Source organism: Periplaneta americana, chromosome 13 (genome assembly GCF_040183065.1).
Source record: "Periplaneta americana isolate PAMFEO1 chromosome 13, P.americana_PAMFEO1_priV1, whole genome shotgun sequence".
NCBI lineage: Eukaryota > Metazoa > Arthropoda > Insecta > Blattodea > Blattidae > Periplaneta > Periplaneta americana.
Window position 1 is genome coordinate 79,968,289 of NC_091129.1, and position 26,475 is coordinate 79,994,763.

At 36.2% G+C, this 26,475-nt stretch overlaps 1 protein-coding gene and 1 pseudogene across 1 annotated transcript in view; both read left to right on the forward strand.

Moving 5' to 3' along the window:
• The first annotated feature begins 213 nt into the window (after positions 1-213).
• The window catches only part of LOC138712046 (lysosomal alpha-mannosidase-like), a 61,124-nt gene continuing 34,862 nt past the window's right edge, over positions 214-26,475 (forward strand). Inside the window, exons 1-7 of the mRNA XM_069843437.1 lie at positions 214-381; positions 6,688-6,790; positions 7,614-7,695; positions 20,822-21,007; positions 21,286-21,491; positions 22,898-23,034; positions 25,634-25,767. Of these exons, the coding sequence (XP_069699538.1) occupies positions 259-381; positions 6,688-6,790; positions 7,614-7,695; positions 20,822-21,007; positions 21,286-21,491; positions 22,898-23,034; positions 25,634-25,767 (971 nt within the window). The 5' untranslated portion in view covers positions 214-258. The remainder of the gene's footprint in view (positions 382-6,687; positions 6,791-7,613; positions 7,696-20,821; positions 21,008-21,285; positions 21,492-22,897; positions 23,035-25,633; positions 25,768-26,475) is intronic.
• Positions 14,063-15,343, forward strand: LOC138712633 (uncharacterized; annotated as a pseudogene).

The following is a 26,475-nucleotide window of genomic DNA, read 5'->3' on the forward strand; positions in this document are numbered from 1 at the left end:
CTTACTGTACGTAGAAACTTGTAATCCGAATAGATATTAATTTGTCTATGTTTGTATTTATACCCTCTGGAATAAAGAAAAAGTAGGAATTCCCGGGTCGTAAGGGTCACAAACAGATTAAAAGATAGGAAATTAAATCTTATCAAGTTAATTGATGACTCTGCATGTGGTGATAAACAACCAAGGTCAAGTCAGTTCACTAATAAAAGATCATCATTGTCTGTGATAAGGTATTCGTTTCATGTTACTCAGGCAACGATGTCGTTTCGCCATACATGGCTAGCTGCGGCAGCATTTCTCCTAGTAGTAACTTCTTGCCTTGCATATCCAAGACGATCGCAACATCGGGACGACAGAGCAGATGTTTCGTGTGGATATCAAGTAAGTACACCATATATGCCATTTTCAATTTTATTTTAAATTTGGGGGAAAATATAAGCCGTAGTGATTGGCATTTTGAACACTTTCGAATAACCAAAACTAACTGACTTCTTTGGGATGCTGTATCAGATTATTTCCTTACACTTTAGAAGAATTCACGGACCTTTACATGGCTACTCGTAAGTAGTCATCAATACCACATCGAGATTATGAGTTATTGATAGAGCCTTGCGTTTGGTCACTTTGAGTACAAGTTGATGTATGACTTCGCTTAGTAGAGTAGTGGCAAAAAAACCGGACCGACTCTTGTAGCTGATTTCAGAGCCTTGTTCACTCCAGAGCACGATAGACTGGTAAATAAGACTTTCGTGGTTCGAATACTGCCTGGGAAGGAAACTTTTTTTTGTTCCTTATTCAAATTTATTCCCAATACTTTTCGATTGCTGGTAAAATTCATGTTCTGGGAATAATAAATTAATTAAGTAGTAAAATATTGCTGCAATCGAAAAGTATTGGGAATAAATTTGAATAAGGAACGAAAAAAGTTTCCTTCCCAGGCAGGATTCGAACCACGAAAGTCTTATTTACCAGTCTATCGTGCTCTGGAGTGACCAAGGCTCTGAAACCAGCTATAAGGGTCGGTCCGGTTTTTTTTGCCACTACTGTGCAAAGTGCACTGCGAGTGAAAGCAGTTCAATCTACAGGGAAGCAATTTCCCTGCACGTTCCGGTACTGTTTGTTTACATCTGTTTATATCTGTGTGCATGTGTATATAACTCGGTGAACAACAGGAATAGTACTCGTGTACAAAATACCACTTGGATTTAATAACAATAATATCAAAGTATTTATTTAAAAGCAGCTTATATGCAATAAAATACTATTTTCACCAGGGATAGACAGAACTCCAAAATTTTCAGGAGCCAGCACATTTTGCCCACACATGTAATAAACTAAAATAAAAATACGTGTGAAATGTATTAAACAATATTAAATAGCCTATCCATGAAATGCAAACACGCTCTAAGAGACACTCTCTGCTATTCTGTGAATCTATGTATGTAGTGAGAATATCTTGAGATGTGCAATAAATGTAACAATATTAATCTAAAAAAAGCACTTTGAGTGAAACATTGTGAAAAATTTATTGCGATATCGAAATGTCGCTTCATATGAAGATAAAATATATTGCATACCCTTCTTTAATTTACTTCTTTCATCAGAAACACATACTCTATTTGTAAACCGAAACAAAACTAAAACATTGAAACCAACACAACTATAGTTTCATTCTCGAAATTGGATGACAAATTGTACGAGCTGGAATTTTTTATCACTAAATTACTACTTAAACAAGGTCATAAATATCTTACTCGGCACTATGCTACAAAAGTAGTTTCATTTTTAAATAAAATCGTTCAATCCGCATTAACAATTACGAGTATTATAACTCAGTATACTCTTTTTCCGTACACGTCTGCAAAGAAACAAAATGTTATAATATTTTTTTAATCATATTTCTAGGAATCATATATCTGAGAGGGAATTGAATACATTCCCTTCCATTCTGTATGTACAGTAGTCCTTTATTATAGACGCAATTATCAACGTATGAGTAGGCAGAACAGAGAAAGCTTGGATGATTTTCCAGTCAGAAGTTTAGTTGTTGAACTCTGATTTATGGATGATACCAACGTGATGTAGAAAGTATACTGATACAAAACCAAATGAATGTCACATGGCTATCACTTACTTGGACACCTGTGAGCATTATATAACATGGCTTTTCTTTTTTTCCGACTGAAACAGAATCAGACATATTATCATTAAAACCGAAAAAAGGGACTATCTCCAGCCCTGTGAAGACTACCAGCTCACCAAGCCGACAATCCTTACATTTCTAAGATTCCCGTGCTTAAATAACTAAATAAGTAAATAAATAAATGAATACACAAAATAAATAAATGAATAAATGCATAAATGAATGAGTGAATAATCAAATAAATAATCAAATAAATAAATAAATAAATAAATAAATAAATAAATAAATAAATAAATAAATAAATAAATAAATAAATAAATAAATAAATAAATAATCAAATAAATAATCAAATAAATAAATAAATAAATAAATAAATAAATAAATAAATAAATAAATAAATAAATAAATAAATAAATAAATAGGGTAATTCCGGGTTAGATGGCCATAGTTTTTTTAAATCACTTAGAACATGGTAACCAATTGGTAAAGAAATACGAAACAAATCAAATACGTTCCTTCTAGGTTATATTTCTCCACTACAGTGCCTCAGGGCGCATAGAATTTACTGATGTAATAAAAAAATACGTTTGAAATATAATAGGCTACTGGCCATCTCACCCAACATATAAGGGTGAGATGGCCATAGGATATAGGGATAGATGGCCACCATTATTTTTAAGTAAATTCATAACAATTTTTTTGTAAAACAATGAGGTTTTATGCACTGGACACATAAATATAGTGTCTAAGTGCATAATTATGATTGTTTAAAATTTTTCAACAACTTTATTTATTTATTTTTTCCTCTTTTAGAGAATTTTCCTTAAAGCAACACAGAAATAAATTGAGCACATTATAATAATAATCCGAGGCACGACAGCCCATGAAGGACCATGATCGACCAGCTGGCTGCTGGCCTCACGTCCACATGTCGAAGCAGAGGTGGACGATCATCCAACCAAATGGCGGTATCGTGTGATTAGCCCGATGATCCCCCCAGCCGTTACAGCAGGCTTTCGTAACCGGATTTCGCTATCTATCGTAGTTACCCAAGTGCATCACGATGCTGGGTGGGCACCGGTCCCATACACTGGTTCAAATTTCATGAGATAATTTCTTCCCCCATGAGGACTCGAACCAGCGCGAATTCCGTAACGCGAGTCCTATGCAGGATGTCTTAGGCCACGACGCGGGACCTTATGAACATGTTAATGAAACAAAATCCTGAAAGGTCAAAGTAACAGTATCTTTTCCAGTTGGTTTCCGGGATAGGAAGTGTTGTCTCACAAGCAAACAGATAAAAAAGTTATTTTTTTTTTCTTCCGCCATATTAATAATGTCAAAAGAAGTGCTTATACAAATTTTGGCCACTCAACCGTAATTACCAGGCCATCCAGAAAGTGATTTTCCCTGAGGCCGTTTACAGAAAAAAACACAATTACATGGAAAGATTTATTGAAACAGATACAGCAATTGTTGCGCTAATTGTCAACGTATCTCCCACTGGAATTGAGGCATTTTTCATACCATGGGATCAATTTTTGTACCATTGTGTCGTAGAAGTCAGCTTCCTGGGATCGAAACCAGCGTTGGACAGCCGCCTGCACCTCTCTACCGATCCCATGACATGACAAATGCCTCATTCCGGTGTGGAATGTGTTGAAAAAAATAGCTCAACAATTGCTGTGTCTGTTCCAATAAATTTTTTGAATTAAATTGTGTTTTCTTTCTGTTAACGACCTCTGGCGAACTTTTTTTACGGCCCTCGTAATTGCGGTCAAGTGGCCAAAATTTGTATAAGCACTTCTTTTGACGTTATTAACATGGTGAAAAAATATAACTTTTTTATCTGCTCCCATCAGAATGCTTGCTTGTCACCCAGTCAGAGAATATTGACAAGTTCTTCAGCAAAAATGTAAGCGAGACTATAGACATCGGGCCCCCTTAAAGGGAAAATCCATGTTCCTGCATATTTAATATGGCGAACAAACCTACATCCATTGTCATTGCCGATGTGTCACTTGGTCCCATTGCACCCTTTGTAGAATTGTCTGTTTTAACTCTACTTTCCAGGGCTTTTCTTGGAATATGAAATGTAATCAAGGCTTGACGTACAGAAGTGCCATATTTAATGACTTCAAAAGCACGGTGTAAGTCATCTTCAGTCCAAAGACGCGATTGCTGCCGGGCTTTGCTTTATATTTTATCGGAATCTAGAAATAACTATACTTTTAACATAATAATATTCCTCAATTGTAGGCCATCTATCCCGGAAAAATGCTGGCCATCTATCCTTTTTTACGGGAGAGATGGCCATACCGCGTAATAAAAAGTGGCAACAGTGAAGAGAAGAAATACAGTTAAGATAGAATGTTTAAAGATGCCTTACCTCTTTAATAATGTTTCCAGCAAGTTTCCTCACAAAATGCAGTATTTCTCTATTGTTATTTCAGAAGGTGAAAAATTATTGCTTGCTCACAGACTCACGAACAGCTACAAAACGCGGACATAATAATGTGAATTTTATTAGTAACCACAATGTAATTTATTCGCCACAACAATAATTCCTTTCTACAATTCGCCTTAAACGCTCTCGTCAACAATTGGATTTTCACTTAACACAGTATTCGTTATAGCACTCCACCGACGACAATGACAATTTACTTGGACTAGTACGAACAACAATGAACTGTTAATCTTAACTAATATTTACAAAGCACTATTTACAAATCAGAACTATCAGTTCTCAGTTCACAGTTCTTCTAGCTCAGTCACTCGAGTTCACAGTATCTCGAACCACAGACCTCCAGAGACAGTTCACTGTACTCGAACTCAGGTCCCTCCAACTGCGGTCCACTGCACTCGAACTTAGGTCCCTCCAACTGCGGTCCACTGCACTCGAACTCAGGCCTTCGGATGCTGACGCAGATGCGGACGCACACTCGAGTCGAACTCCGGTACACAAGACTGGCTTGCTTGCTCTGGCTTTCTCACTGACTGGCTGACTAATCAACTGAAAACCCTGTCGTTCCTTCGCGTCCTTAATTTATAACCACAGCGACGTAGCCTCGAAAATTCCACGCGTCTCTAGAGATGGCACTCCAGAAAAATCCAGAGCCCTCTCCTCTCTACCAGCACCAGATGCGCGCGCACTCTCTCTCCACTCTCTCGCTGCGTTGGCCCTTTCCCCTCTCCGCCGCGCGCCATCCCAAAGTGCTCCGCGCGATCTTCTCTCTTGCGGGACGCTGGTCGTGAGTTCGAATCTCACGTCGCTGTCACAATAACCTTACGTTTTCGCAGGTGCAACAATCACTTCGTTTAATTAACATCTGGCGGCAAACCGATTTTCATTCGAAACAGATGATTAGAATAAAAATAAGAGCGACTGGTCGTCTCACCCGCATGGCTATCTCACCCGGAATTACCCTAAATAAATAAATGTTTTGTTTTGTATCGTTCGTAAATAAGAGCACAGCATGAGCATAGAATTTAGGCTCTACACAGTTTGCATCTCCACAAAGTAGACGATCTCCTAATATATTAAGGAAATTAGTTCTAAGAGTTGTATGGCAAGAAAATAAATCTATTTTCACAAGTATATTTACTTTATTTTCGGGAGGAGCAAACAAATTATTTTATTGAATATACAGGGTGATTCACGAGGATTTACCGCCACTTACGGAGCTTATTTCCGAAGACATTCTGAGCAAGAAATGTCATGTAAACATTTGTCCTAATCTCAATATTTTCAAAGTTACACTAATTTGAAGTTGTTAGTAAAATACCTTTTTTTTTAGTTTTAAGAGTAAAAGAATATTGCAAATAGAGAATGAACTATTCAGAAGTATCATTTCTTTAATTGGCTAGTGTTCGGGAGCTAAAAATGTGTTCTTAATTGTTTTGTACAGATTTTGTTTTCCAATTTTTAACTAAAAATTACATCATTCTTACGCACTTCTCACAAAAATTGTTACAAATCATACGACTTTAGGAACTTTATTCTGGACAGTGTAATTATGCATCCTAATGTACAGTCTTAAATAATTTACAAGAGTGGCGTGATTTTTAACAACGGTTGTGATAAATGCGTAAGAAAAATGTAAGTTAGTAGTTAAAAATCGGAAAAAATTCTGTATGAAGTAACTATGGAATTCACAACACATTCTTAGTTTCAGAATACTAGCCTGTTAAGGAAATGATACTCCTGGATAGTTCATTCTTTATCTGTAGTAACCTTTTACCCCTAAAACTAAAGAATAATGGTATTTTACACACAACTTCAAATTAGTGTACCAGTAACTCTGAAAATATTGAGATTAGAATAAATGTTTATATGACTTTGCTGTTCTAAATGTCTTCAGAAATAGCTCCGTACGTAAGAGTAAATCCTCGTGAATCATTCTGTATTTAAACTACATTAAGTATTCAATTCCCGTACAATGGTTCTTTGCGATATGAACAGAAAATTATTTTACTGAAGTAGAGTAATGACCTATTTCAAAACCAATCCAGATATTTTGATAGTATGAAATTATTGCTTCCAGTCTTGCCACCAAGTGGATTCAACCAAACTCAATGTTCATCTGGTGCCACATTCTCACGATGATGTCGGCTGGTTGAAGACGGTGGATCAGTATTATTATGGAGGTGAGATCTACCAAGATATTTACTGCTAATAAAAATTTCACAATATTTTGTTTCACGATCTGCACTCGTTACTTCTATAAGCGGAAGTTTAAATGTTTAGTTTCTAATATTTCACTCAACATTCACAAGAGTAAAGGGGAATTTACTCACTGTATAAAATCATTATGTAGCCTACCACGCCGTAATGTCGTGGTATAAGAAATCATATCCTGGACTTGCATTATGAAACGGGCGCTGGTTCGAGTCCTCATAAGGAAGATATTTTCTCATACAATTTCGGCCAGTATATGGGACAGGTGCCCACCCAGTGAATTTGGGAAGTTATAGTAAGTAGCAAATTCGGTTCCGCTTGCCAACTATTACGGCGGAGTTGATCATGTTAACCACACGTTATTCTCGAATTAGTAGGATGATCGTTTACTTCAGCTGAGGCATGTGGACATAGACAATAGTGTCGGATTGTAGGCATTGGATATCTATGAGCTGTAGCGTACGGAATTATTTCTGTAATGTGTTATGTCAGGTGCTGCAAATTCGTGGGAATGGTTCTTTCATTAGCTTATTGCAATGCCTCTGTTATAGCTGTGAAATATAAATACCGGTTATTTATGGCAGACATTCGAAATGATTAATTACAAACTCTGTATTTTATGTTCCTTCAGAGAATTAGAATTCCTGTTTGCCTTTCAAATTACCCCAAGATAAAAATCACAGCAAAAAGTATTTTTCCATTTAGAGTCCTAATACATATTTTCTGGTGCAAATATTATCTAAGATGTCTGTCATACAATATTTGGTATTTAATTATATGCTTTATTTAAAGCTAACACCAACTACCAGAGAGCAGGTGTGCAGTATATCTTGGACTCCGTAGTGGACGCTCTGCTGGATAATCCAGACAGGAGGTAAGGTTTATGTATTTTAGTAAAGATAAGATTACTGAGTATTTCAAAGTCTTCCAGAAAATGAGAGAATATTGATAAGGGGGAATGGTATTGTACGTCCGTGACCTAATTCTTTTAGGGAGTATTCCGATATTTATCTTAGCACCTTAGGAAAACAACGGAAAACCATAAGTAGAATGAACTGAATATTAGTGATTCAAGGCATATTACGCGTAAACAGAGAATGTTCCAAGACGGGACGCGTTGAAAACTACGAGACACTAAGTTCATCTTACACTTCAGCGTCTACGGTATCACGAGTGAAGTAAAAATGAATATTTAATGTAAAACCGTTACAATTATTATCTCTTGTTTCTGAAATATAAATTAAAGGACATAAATGAAATAAGAGAGAATTACACGAGAATCGAAGAAGACCAATAGATTACAAGGATAAATGTGCTACGATTTACTATTGTTTTAAGGTAAAACTATCCTCAAATTGTATCGATTCAACAAGCTACCAACACAGATTTACAGATAAAGACGATCTCTTGCCACTGTATTCTTTACTGAATAGCATTCCTAAACAACGTGATAGTTGTATAATAACTGTTTGTTGTTTACAGCTGAGAACTGAAGATATCACACTTGAAGTGAATAAAGATATAAAAGAATAAGAAAATGATTTTCGGATCGTGTAATAAACAGTGTTCGTGCGTTATCTGTTGTTCGCGCGAAATACATTGTACCAAGACGTGAATATTTATGTGCTTCAAACTAATCTCAGTACGGGTTCCACTTGTCCACCTCTCAAACCAGAGGCCATATTCACAGAATTATGGAGAAACAGTTTAATATTTACAAAAAGATATCCTGAGCAAAATTAATCCAGGCCCTACTCTTTTTTTTATTGTGTATAGCATATTTCACGTGTCCCTTCTTTTTTTACAACCCTTCATTTTATGTAATTTCCACAAAATTGTGGTGCCATTTTCAAGAATATTGCAATGAAACGTTAGATTTGGTGATTCTATAACTGTATGTTAATTGTCTGAGACTTTCTGGCTGAAAACAGCTAACTGTATAGTTTACTGACAGTTCTTTTTGTTTGAAATTTAAAATGAAGAAAAGACATACGGGACAGTTGGGTAGTATCGGACACCGGGTAATATCGGACAGTGCGTTTCTTTCATCTATCAACAGTACCTGAATGACATGGTTGTTTCTGTATGCGACATCACAGAAACGTAACCATGTCATTCAGGTACTATCATCTGGTGGAAGATGAAAGGAACTCACTGTCCGATATTACCCGATGTCCGATACTACCCAACTCTCCCCTACCAAAGTTTTGCTGCACTGATAAGTTCTAATAACGTACAAGGTTTACTTATTTATAAAGTTTGATATGTTGCTGTTGAAAGCACACTCATTTTACAACACATGCTCAACCTCCTGGCCTTTATCTTCATTCAATGATCTGCGACTTCACGTCCAAACTCACTGAATTTCGATCTATTTTCATTTTTTCAAGAAAGAAATCCAACCTTCCCATACTTGTAGCCAACTCCACAGCTCATTACTAAAAATGGAGCGAATAAGCTGATTGACCAATGTTACCAACTACTAATATTATGATGTAAATTGAATTGGCGAGCCTGGGTTCATTTGCAGCGAATTTCAAACTCAAGATAATTTTATAAAATGGAAATTTTTCCTAAAGGGGGGGGGGAAACAATCTTGAATACAATGCCTGCAAGAACTGTCACAATTTTTTATTAATTAAAAGCTATAATTACACAAGAAGTCTTTCAAATATGTCTGACTCTATTCCAAAATTCACAATCTAAGTCAACCTATTTTGAAGTAATTAATTTTTTCCTACAAAATATGTAATTTTTCAATAAGTTTCATAACAGAAAAATTGTTAAATAATCCACAGTTTGGAAGATAGACAGATTGAGTTTGCAGTAAAAACTTCACTTTTCATAGACATTTGGTCTCTGTATAAATATCAAGAGGTTTCACAAAAGTATGAGGACAGGAATGAATCATCACTTATGGAGGGGTGTCCTTAAACGCTTGGTTAGGACTGTAGATCCACTGCCAATACAAGGCTCTATCTGTTCATTATCAGGAGTTCGTTAGCTCGGCTATGAAATTTATATCTTATCAAGATAATCGACTCGTGTCAACTTTGCCTCCCATCTGGCCAGGTGCTCCAGTATCAATGATATAATCTGGAAGCCTCTTTGTCAACAGCGAAAGAGATAAGAGTGCAGTAGTTTTACCGTCAGGACATGTAGAGTAAAGGTGCCTAATTCCGTGATACCCCTAATCCCGTGATAAAATTTCAATTGACTACCATGGAGTTGTGGTCTCTGACTATTAAGTTTTTGAAATTCCTACCAGATGCCAGGAGATGTCTTCTTTTAAATTCTATTGACTACCCGCCTTTTGAATAGAAGCAGTCGACTGCAGAAGCTTTTGTTCAGTGAAAGGTGGTTGACTAGTAAGTTTACCTTTCTCTGTAACCGCTCCTGAAGAAACATTTTATATTTGAAGTAAGAATTAATATAGTATTATAAAATGATATATTACTGTAGATTATAGTAAGCTGAATCTATGTGTATGATTATTTAAACATCGTGAGACAATAACAATGCTACAGGAGCTTTCCCATTTTCGGATTTATTTTCATATTTCTCCTTCCTGGTTCACTCGACAAGTGATGCCAACATTAAATTGTGAAAAATTAATGTCTATGAAAGAAAATAGTTCCTGGAAATTATAATAGAAATAAGTTATAGAAAACATCAATTATAATTATAATAAAATAATAGAGCATATATTTAACTTAATTACTGCTGTTGTTAGGAATATAAATAATAAGAAATAATTATGCTATAATTCAATTTATTCAAATTTAATTTTGTATTGAATTTAACTTTCAGTTTATTTTGTTTATAATATATCAATATGTAATATGTATTCCTGTAGTTACACAAGTGTTTTCTATGAAATTTGTCACTTAGGCTCTTTTTCTATGTTGTAATTTGTTGCTTAATTCATATTAAAACAATATATCATGACTTTAATATGTTTTTCCAAATACACGTTTGTTTTCTGAGCAGTTAATGAGGATTATTTTAGTATCACGGAATTAGGATATCGCTCACGGAATTAGGAAACCACTATCACGGAATTTGGATCCATGTCACGGATTTAGAAGCCACTGTATAACAATGAAGAAACATATATTATATACCAAATTTGTGAAACTGTTGACAATGAATGTTGTAAAAACTGCAGCTAAAGGTCCAAATAACGTCATTTAGGTGTTATTTGAAAATTTTTATTACAATTTTGGCATAAATATAGACTTTATTAAATATGTAACGGAATTAGACAACCTTACCCTACTATTCTACCCCTAGCCAGTCGCGTCAAAATTGAATTTTCAGGCATCTCTTGATTCTTTGGTACCCGAACTAATCTGATCCCGTTGCATTCCCCTACTTTCAACTTTGCAGAAATATTATGTAGTTGTTCTCACAATAGCTGTTATATCTACCTTACAGTCACGCCAGAGGTGAATTATCGTCGTATTTGATATAATCTGTCATAGGGAATTATTAGAATACGTTCGCTAAATTAAAATGAATACGTTTAATTACTTATAAGAAATCATCTCATTTCTCGGCACCTGTATTTAATGCGGCCTACCTGATTGTGTTGTTAAAAACTCTTAGTGTTCTGAACTTTGGTGCTTCTCTGAGTACTACTTCAAGGCAGTAATGTTCAGAATCACGTATTCTATCAGAAATACCCAAACTTCTTACCTTGATTAGGAAATTATCTCATAAACTTTATCCATCTACTTACGACTCGCAAAAATTCCTTATCAGGCACTTTAATAGATTTCAATTAACTTATGATTTGGAGTTGTACAAAACAGCTTTTTATTAAACTCTCCATTCATGTATTTACCTGCCCACAAAGTTTCCATAGTGAAAGACGAATATTTGAAGTTGTATAAATATTGTGACCATCTAACTTTAGAGTCGATGAGATGGAAATTATGTACAGTAGAGGCAAAGAAAAACCGGAACGACCCTTGTAGATGATTTCAGAGCCTTGTTCACTCCAGAGCACGATAGACTGGTACTGTGCTCCAACCACGAGAAAGTGTCTGTCGGATGAGACGAAGGGGAGTAATGCTGTGAATGAATGTTGATGTTATAGGATGTCATAAGGTCACACACGTGGGTACTCGTATCTCTATTGGTTCGCTGTCACAGCACAAACAATAACATTGAAACACACATGTTGATACTACCCTAGTTACAAAATTAGATCACTGTTAATCTCCTGGTCTTTTAATCTCTCCATACAGGAAATAACAAATGCAGGAGAGCGAAAGGTTTTTAAACAGATGTTATAACGATAATATTATATATCTACTTCGTTCCAATAGATGACGCAATAGTAAGCACATTCCTTTCACGGTTGATCTCCTGGTTGGAGAACAGTAAGATTTTCGATGTTTGAATCCTGCCTGGGAAGGAAACTTTTTTTGTTACTTATTCAGATTTATTCCCAATACTTTTCGATAGTTGGTAAAGTTCATGTTCTGGGAATAATAAGTCAATTAAGTAGTAAAATATCGCTGCAATCGAAAAGTATTGGGAATAAATTTGAATAAGGAACAAAAAAAAAGTTTACTTCCCAGGTAGGATTCGAACCACGAAAGTCTTAGTTACCAGTCTATCGTGCTCTGGAGTGAACAAGGCTGTGAAAACAGCTACAAGAATCGGTCGGTTTCTTTTTTGCCGCTACTGTACAAGTTGCGGGAGAAAAAAATGTTTACGATTTAAATATGTTAGCACTCCCAGATATCATATGAAGATATGCCACGAAGTGCTGACAGTCTTTATACGTACATAGCACGGAGAATTGCAAGAAAAAATATTGGGATTTTTCTCATAGAGCCATTAAAGAAACAATTTCCATTTAAAGCATATTTCGAAAATTGTCCCAAGGGAGTATTTTTCGGAAATAGTCTACCACAGAGGCATTTTGCAAAGAAGTTTGTTACAAGAGCATTTTGAAAGTAGTCTCCAAAAAGTCTTACATATACCCGTAGAGGAGTTAAAAAAGATTTGGCATGAAAGGATTTTTGGATTAACTGTGATTGAATCCATTACGTGCTGTCAACTTCCTGGTATAAGCATCACCTTTTCATTTCAGAGACACAGATGAACTTCCTCTTAATACAGGTGAAGGTTATTTTACGACGTTTTATCAACATCTTCGGTTATTTAGCGTATTAATGAGATGAAGGTGATAATGCCGGGGAAATGAGTCTGGGGACAAGCACCGAAAGTTACCCAGCATTTGCTCATATTGGAACCAAATGGATTTTTTAAGCTATATAGATAGGACTAAAGAGGTTGGCAAATTTTCGCCGAGAATTTAAGTTTCCTTTGCCAGTATTACATCATCATTCCATTTTTCGCTTTCAACCTACAGGGAAGTAGATCTACATGCCATGGTTTACCGTGGGCAACACTGCTCCGGTGCGGTAAAGAGTTTTACAGTTAGGCGAGTAACCTTTGCATTAGGATACCTAGGTCAGTGATGAGCACCATCTGTTGTCTCGTTTCTGCGAAGTAGCGTGCTTTTCGCGCTTACTATATTCATCAGCATATGACTTCTAACTGTAGTAAATTGTTTAAAAAAATTACGCGAATTGACTTCTCGTTATTTAAGATTTGAAGCAAAACATTCGATATAATTACATTTATTGAAGAAAATATTTCGTGAAAATGGTTAGCATTGTTAGATGACATCTTGAGATTTCCTCTGGAAGCAGACAGGGCTTCCCTATGCAGATATAAACAAAGAAATAAATATCATTTGCTTTCATATTGAAACGTCTTCATAATTTCAACACTACTTCATTCAACACACATGTGTAATAAATAAAAGAATTTAAATAACTCGATTATTGGTCTAGGCATACCTTGTATTTAATTTGCAATTAATTGCCTCAAAATATTTAACGATCTAATTTTCGAACACTATAAATAATAATAATAATAATAATAATAATAATAATAATAATAATAATAATGATAACAACAATAATAATGATAACAACAATAATATTTATTTATTTATTTATTTATTTATTTATTTATTTATTTATTTATTTATTTATTTATTTATTTATTTATTTATTTATTTATTTATGTCTATAACAGGACAAAGCCCCAATTACAACAGTTTGCCGGCGACAGCCGAGCAGGTAACATCGTGTGTCGTACGTAGTCCGTGCGTGAGTGTTACATTGTGCGTTTGTTTCGAAACCTTGTGGTGAATCATGAATAGTGCAGTTAAAAGGGAAAATACTTTAAAAGCAATATTTAATAAAGAGGAAACGCGTCCGACAGCATTTGACATACATAGATGGATAGAAGAAGGGTTACGTATCAAAGATACGGAAATACAAGCGATTCAGTTAGTAGGGAAACAAAATGCAGTGTATATTAAACTTACAAATAAAATTAGTTACGAACATTACCTACAACAACATACTGGATCATCATCCGTTAAACTTATGAATGGAGATAATGTAACAGTCAACATAACCCCTGCAGACGAAGAAGTCGTTATGGTACGAGTGCTCAACATACCACCGGAAGTGTCCAATGCAAGAATACGAAACGTGCTACAGAACTATGGGAAAGTGCAACATATAGAAAATGAAAAGTGGTCATAAAAATTTCGATATAATGTCTATACCGGTATACGCATTACAGACATGGTACTAAACAAGGTCATACCTTCGTCGATTGTCATAGCCGGTCACGAAGCCTATGTAACTTACCCTGGGCAGGAACTTACGTGTTTTTCTTGTGGAAGTACAGCTCATATACGGCAAGCTTGTCCTAATAGGAATATAAAAGCGCCTGTGACGATACAATCTCGAACACGTCTTACACTGAGTGACTTGATCCCTTCCCCAAGTGTTTCTACAGCAGCGGCAACTACTACTATGACTAGTGTTTCATCTGAAAATGGGACTGATAGTTTATCCGAAAAACAACCATCTACTGGTATTTCTGATACAAAATTAGTGCAAGAGTGTAATTCATTGCAAAAGATATCAATAACGCAAAAGAGTAGTGCAGTGGCTGATAAGACGGTGACTATGACGATAGAACAGGGTGACTCGGAAACAGATTCAGCAGATGACGTATCCGAGATTCTTCACGAGCAACCAGTGAAAAAGTATAAAGCAATGGAATCTTCTGACACTGGTGAGTGTTCTGCCAATGGGCAGAAGAATCCTGTCGACGTTGTTGTTCCGGTTATTACAGGTGATTCAAAGGATCCTGAAGAAACTCGGCGAGCAACAGCATCAGTTCCAGAGGATTGGAACGAAGCAATGCAACAAGAAGAGCAAGATCTTGGATCGACAAACAAGTCCTCGTCACAAGAGATTGGTGTAAAGAAATTGGCTAAAAGTGGTAATTCTCCAAAACATCGTTCGCACCCTTACAAAGGAGAAGGCAGTAAACTAGGATTTCCACTATTACGTCCAGTTGACTGGATCTTTGACCGACGATTACTCGTCTTGCATTGTGCAACATGTTGTTGAAGTTTGTTCTGCTATTGGCTAACGTGATGACCATCGCAGTAAGTATTGCCACTGTGAATTTCAATAATAACTCCTCGCCCACAAAACTTTATGCATTGAAACGTTTTTTAGTAAAGCATGATGTTGATATTCTTTTCCTTCAAGAGGTATCCACTGCAGATTTTTCGTCCTTATATAATTATACATCATATGTGAATCTAGGTACTTCTCGGTTGGGCACAGCTCTCATTACCAGAGCTGGAATTAATTTCCAGTCAGTTGTACAACTTCCCTCTGGTAGAGGTATTTGTGGACGTTTCAATGGTTATGGTTTTGTCAATATTTATGCTCCTTCAGGTAGCAATAAACGGCAAGAGAGGAATGAATTTTTTCAAACGGATGTTCCTTATCTCATGCGTTCCCTGAATGATGCTTATGTGTTTGGAGGGGATTTTAACTGTGTACTCCGTCCGCAAGATTGTACGGGAGAGTACCGATCCAGCAATACACTGCAGCGTTTGGTGACAGGACTACAAATGAGTGACGCCTGGTTAATGAAGCATAATGATGTTGGTTATACGTATGTGTCTAGTAATTCTGCTGCTAGATTAGATCGTTTTTATGTCCATCGGTCAATAGCTCCAAACATTCGACGAATTAAGATCACTCCTGTAGCCTTTTCTGATCACTCAGCGGTCATAATGCATATTGAAATGAATATGTCGTTTTTGATATTTGGACGTCCCTATTGGAAAATGAACACAAGGTGTCTTCAAAGCCCACAAGTAATGGAAGAACTACAGCAGTTGTGGACTGAATGGTCGAAGAAGAAATCCGAATATCATGATGTAGTAAATTGGTGGGAATATTTTATTAAATCCCAATTAAAGAATTATTTTAAAAGACAAACTTATCTTCAATATCATGCCGATGAACATAATCTTAATTTCTATCATCAATGCCTGCTCGACTTGCATCATAGTTCCATATCACACTCAGAACGACGCACTCAACTCAACAAATATAAAGCTAAAATTTTGGGAATTTTTAGACAGCGAATGGAGAGCTTAAAAATTCGAAGCGGACTAATCCCTCCCATAACAGACGAAAGAACCAACCTCTTCCATCTTATACGGACGCATAAAAGAAAACGCTCTACCATGATCAGGAAAATTCAAGACAATACAGGCCAACACTATACTACACAACATGACATAAGTAACGCTTTTCTGTTGCATTTTAGCAATATTTTTCAAGAAAAATCCCACAATTCAACTTCTCTACGATATTTTGATTCAGTCAAGATCGCTACTGTATCGGAAGAAGAAAACCTATTGCTTGAACAGCCGGTCACTAAAGAAGACGTTTATACAGCGCTTTGTCAAGGTAAGCGCTCAAGAACACCCGGAATTGATGGAATCCCACTAGAATTTTATGTAACCTGCTGGGAAATAATTAAGGAGGACTTAACAACAGTGATAAATGCAATTCTACATCGGAAGAAACTCTGTGCATCGTAACAGAAAGGTATTATTGTTCTTATTAAGAAAAAAATCGATGCGGTCACCGTGCACGATTACAGGCCTATTACATTGCTCACATATGACTATAAAATTATAGCTAGAATATTAGCCAACCGCATAAAACCGCTTCTAAGTAAGCTCCTACATCCAGCACAGTACTGTGGCTCGTCTGAGCGTACTATCTTTGATGTGGTGTGTTCCCTGAGAGATTGTGTTGCTACTTCGCTTGAAGATAAAATCAAGAGATTATTGTGTTCCATCGATTTTGAACGTGCATTCGACAACGTGAATCATAATTTCATGCTCCAGTGTCTAGCATGGTTCGGTTTCAGTGACACTTTTATCTCCTATATCAAATGTCTTTATAGTGGAATTAATAGTCAGATTCAAATCAATGGTTTTCGTTCACCAACGATCAATATCACTAAATCTATTAGACAAGGTTGTCCACTTTCTATGTTATTGTTTACTTTTGTACTTAATCCACTTATATGTAAACTGCATAATTCTATTACTGGTATTTCCCTCAGGGAGCAGAAGTTAGCGGTAGTTGCGTATGCGGATGACGTCAGTGTTTTGCTTTCAAATGAAAAGGATGTTGAACAACTTAAAACAATTTTGAATGAATTCAGTAACATTTCAGGGCTAAGTATCAACGAGCAAAAATCCAAGATTCTTCCGATTGGACAGTGGCAAGTGCTTCCGCAGATACCCCCACTGCAAACAGTGAAGACCATCAAAATTCTTGGGATTGTATTTTCTGCTTCTATAGGAGAGATGATACATCTCAATTGGAAGGGAATTGTTCAAAAGGTTAAAGTAACAGCGCAAGATTTATATTTTCGTGATTTGTGTTTATATCAACGAAGTTGGGCTGTACAGACGTATATACTGTCCAAGTGCTGGTATTTAGCCCAAGTGTTACCATTAACAAATGCTTATGCACGACAAATTAATTGTGCAATATCGTGGTATATTTGGAGAGGTTGTGTGTTTCGGGTGCCTATGTCAACATTAACCTGCAGTCCATCACAAGGTGGCATTGGCTTAATACATGTCATAGATAAATGTCTTGCGTTATTCCTAAGCAGAGGGAGAAGGATTCAGCTTTCTAATGCTTGTTACTCAGCGGCATGGCTCCAACATTGGTCACTTAAGTCGGACCTTCGAAATCCACCTGATCTTCATGTAATTCCAAGGTCGTTACAATATCTTCAAGTTTATTTGCTGGAATGGTGTTACATAGACTCACTAGGTGCAGATCCGAATACGAGACTTGTTCAGATAGTGTACCAGAATCTTAGAAGAAGGTCTCCTCCACTACAAATGCGTATACAACGAATCGCCCCTACCAATGTGAATTATGATCGACTCTGGCGTAACATCAGCTCCCCTGCTTTGTCCTTTGATGTCCGCTCCACCTGGTTTAAGGCAGTACATGATGTGGTGGCCACACGCACTCGCCTTTTCTCCATCAGGTTGAGTCCAACGGAAGTTTGCCCCTCGTGTCAACAACAGGACACTATTCTGCACCGCATCTCAACATGTTCTTCAGTTACTGACATTTTTGAAGCTGCCACGAGTTATGTACGGAAACTAGGTCTAATCAATTGTTCACCCGAGAAGTTCCTTCGCCCCGATTTTCAAATTTCACCCCGTCCTAGACTAAACGCCATCTTGTGGGTTTTAGGTAATACAATTTATTATGTGTTGCAAAATCATGGAGCTTTAGACAAGGCTGTATATTTGGATTTTCTCAAACGGACACGGTGGAAGACGCGGCAGCACAGTCAACACAAGATTATGTTTGGCAGTTTCATTGACATTGTAGATCAGTGATATTGTAACAATAAGAACGGTTCAAAGATCACAGGGAAAGTGCTAAAGTTATACATTAATTTACGTTTATTGTTGTATTCATTCATATTTTATGTATAGTGTGAGAATGGTGTAATAAATAAAAAAAAAATACAATAGACAGTACAGATATTTGTTTTAAAAAACATACAATTGCATATAACATGAAAAAAGTGATAAAACAGATACAAATGCAAGATACAAGTGTAATTACAAATAAAAAAACAAATAGATTCTACCTAAATAAAAGACACAGATATAGATATAAATGAAAAATAACAAAGAAAAATAAATTAAAAAGAGTTAAGTATAGATATCATAAACAAAAAATTTAAAATTTAGCTATAATTGGCAAATTACAGAGTAAATATAACACTATGTTAATAAATTCCATATACAGTATTATATAGTAGGCCTAAAAGGCTTAATTTATTTATTTAAGAAATTCACTACTACACAACATGTGTTCCAATTAGTAGGATATCTGATTATAACTGTAACTAACATGCAACTAGAATTTAACATAAGTTACATGAAACTATTGCTGTGTGTATATATATATATATATATATATATATATATATATATATATTATATATATAGATACAGATAATAATAATAATAATAACAATAATAATAATAATAATAATAATAATAATAATAATAATAATAATAATAATGTCCTTAGTGGGGTAAAACAAAAATGTCCATATTAACTAAAAACTAAACTGAGGAGGGTGGTGTAGTAGCTAATACATCCGTCTTGTATTCGAGAAGTCCCGGGCTTGATCTCAGTGGCCGAATATCACAGCTTGGTTTTATTGTGGTTATCTAAGCCTCTCCAGGCAAATGCTGGTGTAGTATCAGTTACAAAACCTTCGAACCGCTTCCTTCGCAATCCTACAACCCTACACAACATAGTTTCGTATGTCATCTTCTCACCTTGCGCGACGAGCTGGCAAACTATTCGTGAAGTATCATAACTGCTTAAGTGTGTCTCCTCTCTATCGAGAGGAAAGAGTTTTGCAAGCAATAGGAGAAGAGCGAAAATATTAACAAAAAAAACAAAACAAAACAAAACAAAAAACAAAAAAATAAATAAATAAATAAACTAAAAACTGAGTCCTAATATGCTCGCAGTGAACAAACAACACATTCAAATTTAGGTCTCTCGTGTTGCTGAGATTGCTTTAGAAAATTGTTCGCGAAGTTTTATAGCGAAATTCTTTTAATTGGTTCTTAATGACGCTGTATCAACCACAAGATTATTTAGCATCAATATAATTGGTGATAGCGAAGTGATACTTGGCGAGATGAGGCCGAGGATTCGTCTTGGAATTATCTGAAATTTGGATTTAAGTTGGGAAAACCTAAAAAAAACTACAAGGAGTTAATCAGCTCAAGCCGGAATCCAACTCACACCGAGCGTATCCTTGAATCTGCAGGTTAACACGCGTACAGCCTCAGTTACGCCAGTGGCTTAGTCTATAGCGAATTCACCGCTGTAGAGTAACAGTTAGCACGTCTGACGTAAAACGAGCCAGCTCGGGTTCAAAATGTGGTTGGGACAAGTTACCTGGTTTTCCCTGAACCAATTGAAAACAGAATTGCTGGGTAAGTTTCGGCGTTGAACCTCGGATTCATTTCGCTATCATAATTACACTTCCCCTCTTTTATCATCATATCCGTTTCTTTCCTCGGTTTCGGGCTTGCTCCGATCTAGAGTCGAATGCAGACCGCCCCGAACTTGGACCCCATGGATATGGTCATTTGTTGTTGGTGGTAGAGCTATGCACTGTGGGCTCTCCACTGGGCTCATGGTAAATCTGGGACCGGTTTGAAGAACTGCGGTGAGGCCTACCTGAAAATGCAAAGGAACCATGTAGGCTGCAGGGGAGTTCGGAGGCAGCGCGTAGGGGAATCAGTAGCGCGGAGGGGCCTTGAAGCACACCATTCCATCCCGGGTAGTACAATGGCCCCATCCGAGGACAGACCCAGCCCGCGCCCTCCCCTAAAGGAGGAATAATAGATCGTCAATAGCGAAGGTGTTCACTGTGTGTCAGAAATGTTACGTTTAATGTGAGAAATTTTTGTCTGTATTTTCTTAATACGTTCGTAGATTCATCTACGTGGAAACGGCGTTCTTCTGGATGTGGTGGTTGGAACAAACTCCAGAGAGGCAACAAGAAGTGAAGGACTTAGTCAATGAGGGACGCCTGGAGTTCATCGGTGGAGCCTGGAGCATGAACGATGAAGCTGCGAGCCACTACCAGTCCACCGTCGACCAGTTCACATGGGGTCTCAGGTACTTACACAACACCAAATTCTATTCCTCTGACTGTAATGTACGCAATTGCTACAGATACAGCTTGAACGATGAAGGCTCTAATTATGCGTCGAATCTTACATCGGACACGATTATTTGTTAAGTGTCAATGCAATATTCTGTGTTGTCTTAGATATGGACGAGACACAAGATTTCCACCATGAGTCCATTTTATCTTCAGATAATTTACTAAAAGCCAAAAATAATAAATGTTTGCACTGTTAAATTCTTGAGATAGAGGTTGTGTTGCATTCCAGAAAGCTCAACGACACTTTTGGATCCTGTGGACGCCCTCATATTGGCTGGCAGATCGACCCCTTTGGGCATTCTCGTGAGATGGCTTCCATAATTGCACGCATGGGGTACGATGGCCTGTTCTTTGCAAGGCTGGATTATCAAGATAAGAACACTCGCCTTGCTGGGAAAACAGCAGAGATGATATGGGAAGGCAGTTCTAATCTCGGTAAGCATATCATTTACAATTTATTCTGACATCGATTTATTGATAAAAAATAATATATCTTGTATATTTTGCTATTTTTTCTTTACAAAATCCTTATTTAAGAATAACACACTTTTCCTTCTTCAAGAGCTAATTATATACAGAATCGTATTTGTGGAATGCAAGGGTGATCCCAGAAGTAATGCACAAACTTACTTCATTGACATAGATTTTATTTTTTCAATTCACTTGCATCAAGGTCGTTTAAAATAGTTCCCTTCAAGTGTCATTACTGCTTCCCAGCGTTGTGGTAGCTTTTGGATGCCTCTTAATTAATTCTCCTATAAAGTTTAGGTCTCGAATACGTTGGTTCACAGCAGTATTCAGGTCGTTGACCCCGATTTTTCATTTTAAGGAAATTATCATAGTCAAGTGGATTCATGTCCGAACTGCAGGTTGGCTGAGGAACAGTTTCCCACTAGTAATCTGTCGTACTGCATTCATTGGCAGTCGACCTGGTTGGCGAGTTGGTATAGCGCTGGCCTTCTATGCCCAAGGTTGCGGGTTCGACCCCGGGCCAGGTCGATGGCATTTAAGTGTGCTTAAATGCGACAGGCTCATGTCAGTAGATTTACTGGCATGTAAAAGAACTCCTGCGGGACAAAATTCCGGCACATCCGGCGAAGCTGATATAACCTCTGCAGTTGCGAGCGTCGTTAAATAAAACATAACACAACGCATTCATTGGTTCTGCGATTTGCGGTCCTGTATTAACGTACAGAAGAAGCACACCAAGAGCAATAGTCGGTTCTGGCGAATTTTTGGTCACAGTTTCCTACGGGCTATGTCTGCACATGCCATCCTTCTGTCTCCTTCCAATGCATTGGCAAAAATTACCTCTGTAGTGAAGTCCGGTGATGATTTCTGTCTTCCAGAGAATTGGTTGTCTTCTGTAGCAATATGACTTCCACAGACACTTTGAAACCATCGGGAAATGGTACTACGGTCTACGTTCACGTAAAGTTTCTTTTTCAATGAATGATTTTTGATCTCAGTCAGTGACCTGACTGATTTTCGTCGTTCATTTCAATCGCTTATACACAAAAAACGTTTAAGCGATCTAACTGAACTTGCACAGAATCGGAATAACTCCAAATAGTTGCGCAATAAATAACAACCACGCATATCCATGGATATGGGAACACATGCGCATTGTGCTTTACTTCTGGGATAATCCTCGTAGGTCTGGTAAGCTGCCCTTACAGTGATGGTAAATATTTGCTAATTTCTCAGAAGATACTATTTTTAGGGCCCATGTTTATAGGACTTTATTTCTTGTTTTGACGTATACCACCTCCTCTCTAAATACTGGAACATTTTTCAGAACACCCTGTATACTAATGGTAGCCTCAATAAAATGTTTGCAGGTGCTTCAGCCGACATGTTCACGAGTGCCTTGTACAATCACTACAGCGCACCTTCCGGCTTCTGCTTCGACATCCTGTGCAACACCGAACCTTTCATCGACAACCAGAAGAGTCCTGACTACAATGTCGACGCCAAGGTAGGAATACACGGGGAAGTAATGTGACACTTCATCATTGCTTCATTTTCATTGCCATATAGTCTACCTGATACTGAGCAACTTCAATATTTAAGTAAGTAGGTCTACAGAAGTATAATTTTAAGATAAATAAAAATTACGCTTTCCCCTCTACCGGTAACATTTGTTTCAAAAATAATCTAAGAATTGAATAAAATAAGTTCATACATAAATAAATAGAAAGTAAATCAATTGACAATACAATATTTAAAGATATGAGTAAATTATTTACTAATTCCATAACAAAATGAGTACAGCATTCACATTTTATTATATAAGTTTTTAATGTACATATAATGTAGTTAAGTATGTAATTTGTTGAAATATTATTTACATGCCATCAAATGAGAATATATTATGTTAGACGTTAGATATGGTGACAAAAAATGTGAAGAAAATCTGTCTACAATTAGATAGGAAAGAGCACAAAAATATCGGTATTAATTTCGCGTCAGAGCGACATGGTCAAAGGCATCATGCGTTAATGTAGATATCTAATCATAATATTTTGTTGTAGTTCTTTAACTCTCTTTTCACGTAACTTCCCTTTCTGTTTTAGCTGTTCGTCATTCAGGATAATAATTTTATTTATTGATGTATTTAAATATTTGATTGATAATTTGGTTTACATTGTATTCAATAGTAGGATGTATGAAACAATTTTATTCCAACTCTTTTTCAAGCATATCGACGGACCATATCAAAAATGAAAAAACCCAAAATTTAAAGTTTTGAGAAAACTACATTTCAAAGATTCATGTTGCTGTGAAAAATCGAACTAACATACTTTAATTTGAAATTTATATATTATATAAAACATCATTAAGAGAATTTTAGGCAATTTCAATGATTCTTGGTTTTTTCACAGCAACATGAAGCATTAAAATGTTGGTTTCTCACAACTTTAAATGTTGAGTTGTTTCTCTTTTCATTCATTCATTCATTCATTCATTCATTCATTCATTCATTCATTCATTCATTCATTCATTCATTCATTCACTTATTTTATTCCATAGATCTTACATGAGCAATGAACCTTTAAGATGTGGTACAAGTAAAAAATTTTACAATATTACAATTACAATTTTTACAGTTTTACAATTTAGTAATTTTCTACAATTTTTACAATTTTGTGCAATTTTTTACAATATTTTGGCGAGATGTAGTGAGATGAGGTGAGGTCCGAGGATTCGCCAAAATATTACCCGGCATTTGCCTTTTGGTTGGGGAAACCTCGGAAAACCCCAACCAGGTAATCAAATCAAAGGGAGGTAATCAAATCAAAGGGGTTGATGCCGAGAACTCGCCATAGACTATCCGGCTTCAGTTGCACGGCTGTGGAAAACCTCGGAAGAAACCAAAGACCAAAGGGGGATCCAACTCAAACCCGAACACAGCTCCGGATCAGCAGCCCAGCGAGTCTGCCGACTGAGCTACATCGATGGCTCTACTAAAAGTATACAATACATAGCCAATCAGATTATTAAATTTACAAACACAAACGATCATTCATAAGTTGAGCTATATGTATAATACAAAACAAGTAAGTTAAATAATTTAAGGCATAAACAATTCAACCAGTTGTGATACACAGAAATTGATAATACATATCATGCAAACTACTTCAAATTACAAACACAAACAATTTATCAACAGAGCTATACAGACTACTATTCAATTTAAAGCATATACAATTCATCGGCCAAAACTATATAAATATATACAATACAAAGTAAGCAGAATAATTTAATTTACAAGCATACTTTCATTAAGCTATACAAATTTATGCAATTAATATCAAGTAGATTAATTCAATTTATAATCATAAACAATTCATCACTTGAGCTATATATACTACTATACAATTTACAGCATATACAATTCATCAATTGAGCTATACAGACTACCATTCAATTTACAGTAGGCCTATATACAATTATCATACAGTATACTATTCAATTTACAGCACATATAATTCATCAGTTATGCTAAACAAAAATATACAATGCATAGTAAACAGATTAAGTCATATAAGAACATATTTTAGTTGAGCTATATAAAAATTGCACATGTCATTTAAGTAGAATAATTCAGTTCACAAGCATAAACAATTCTTTTCAACTGGTCCATCGGTATTATACAGAAATATACAATTTTACTTACTTCAGAGTTTTTTTTTCTTTTGCACCAGTTATCTCATATCAATATTAATGAATCGTTTTAACATAAAAATTACATTTCCATTTTCTTTTCATACAGTTCTTTTCTCAGAATCACCTTAATTTTTTGTTCCTTTACTGATGACACCTCCGTCTTTGATTCTTAGTTGAGGGCAATTACGTGGGTCAAGCCATTTACAGCGACTCTAATAAAATATATATTCATCGCATCTTGATTTTTACTTGACTTGAAGGCGAATCTTGAATTCAACATTCGAAAGATTGTGAAGTTCATAATACTGTTTACTACATTTTTATAAAAAAAAATACAAAAGCTTTTATGAACATACTAGGCCTATTAAAATGTCTTGCAATCCTAAATTGTCGACATTTGTTCAAAGGTACAAAACTTCGTAAATTTCGTAAACGGCCAAGCTGAACACTACACATCCAACAATATTCTGGTTACTATGGGAGACGACTTCAACTACCAGGACGCTCTCATGTACTTCAAGAATATGGACAAACTGGTCAAGTAAGTCTTATGTCGTGCTAAGGAATTAGCAACTATTAAAAAATTATCACTTCCCGCCCGACTATGGTTGTACTATAGAAAGTACGCCTGGAAACAGGTTTCGCTTAGTACAGTGTCGCTGGAAAAATAACATGGACAAGTAACAGCTCGTTTAGCGGTAATTAAGCACATGATCTTTCGGCAATGAAATGTCGCGACTTCCTAAATTGAACTACAGATGTAATTTATTGGCTTATCTTGTAACAAGTGCTGGAAATGTCGACTGCTCGAAAATAGCACAACAATTTTAGCACGATTTCTTCGTTATATAGTCGTAAGTAAGCATAATTAAATATTCGCTGTTCTAATGTGAACTGTAGCCTAATTGTCACAAACTACACTGAACTGCACTGACTGGAAGTCAGCTGGATACTAATGTTCTGACTTCTGTCCCTTCAGCCTGTGTTATTTGTATTACGCAACATAGAACTTTCCTACGCTCGGTCCAAGATAAATGTAGGCCTACACAGTCGGCAGTCACGTTCGATCTATAACAGTGAAACGATGATAGTATTTACAAGAGCGCAACCTGTTTCATGACCAAAGTTCTATACAATAAGAGGAGGGGGAGAAATTATCGTTACCAATCCCTCACTCATTCTTAGTTGTTAGCTTACACTTTTCATTTAAGTGAATAAAAACGACGTAGACAAAAGCCATACATCCTGA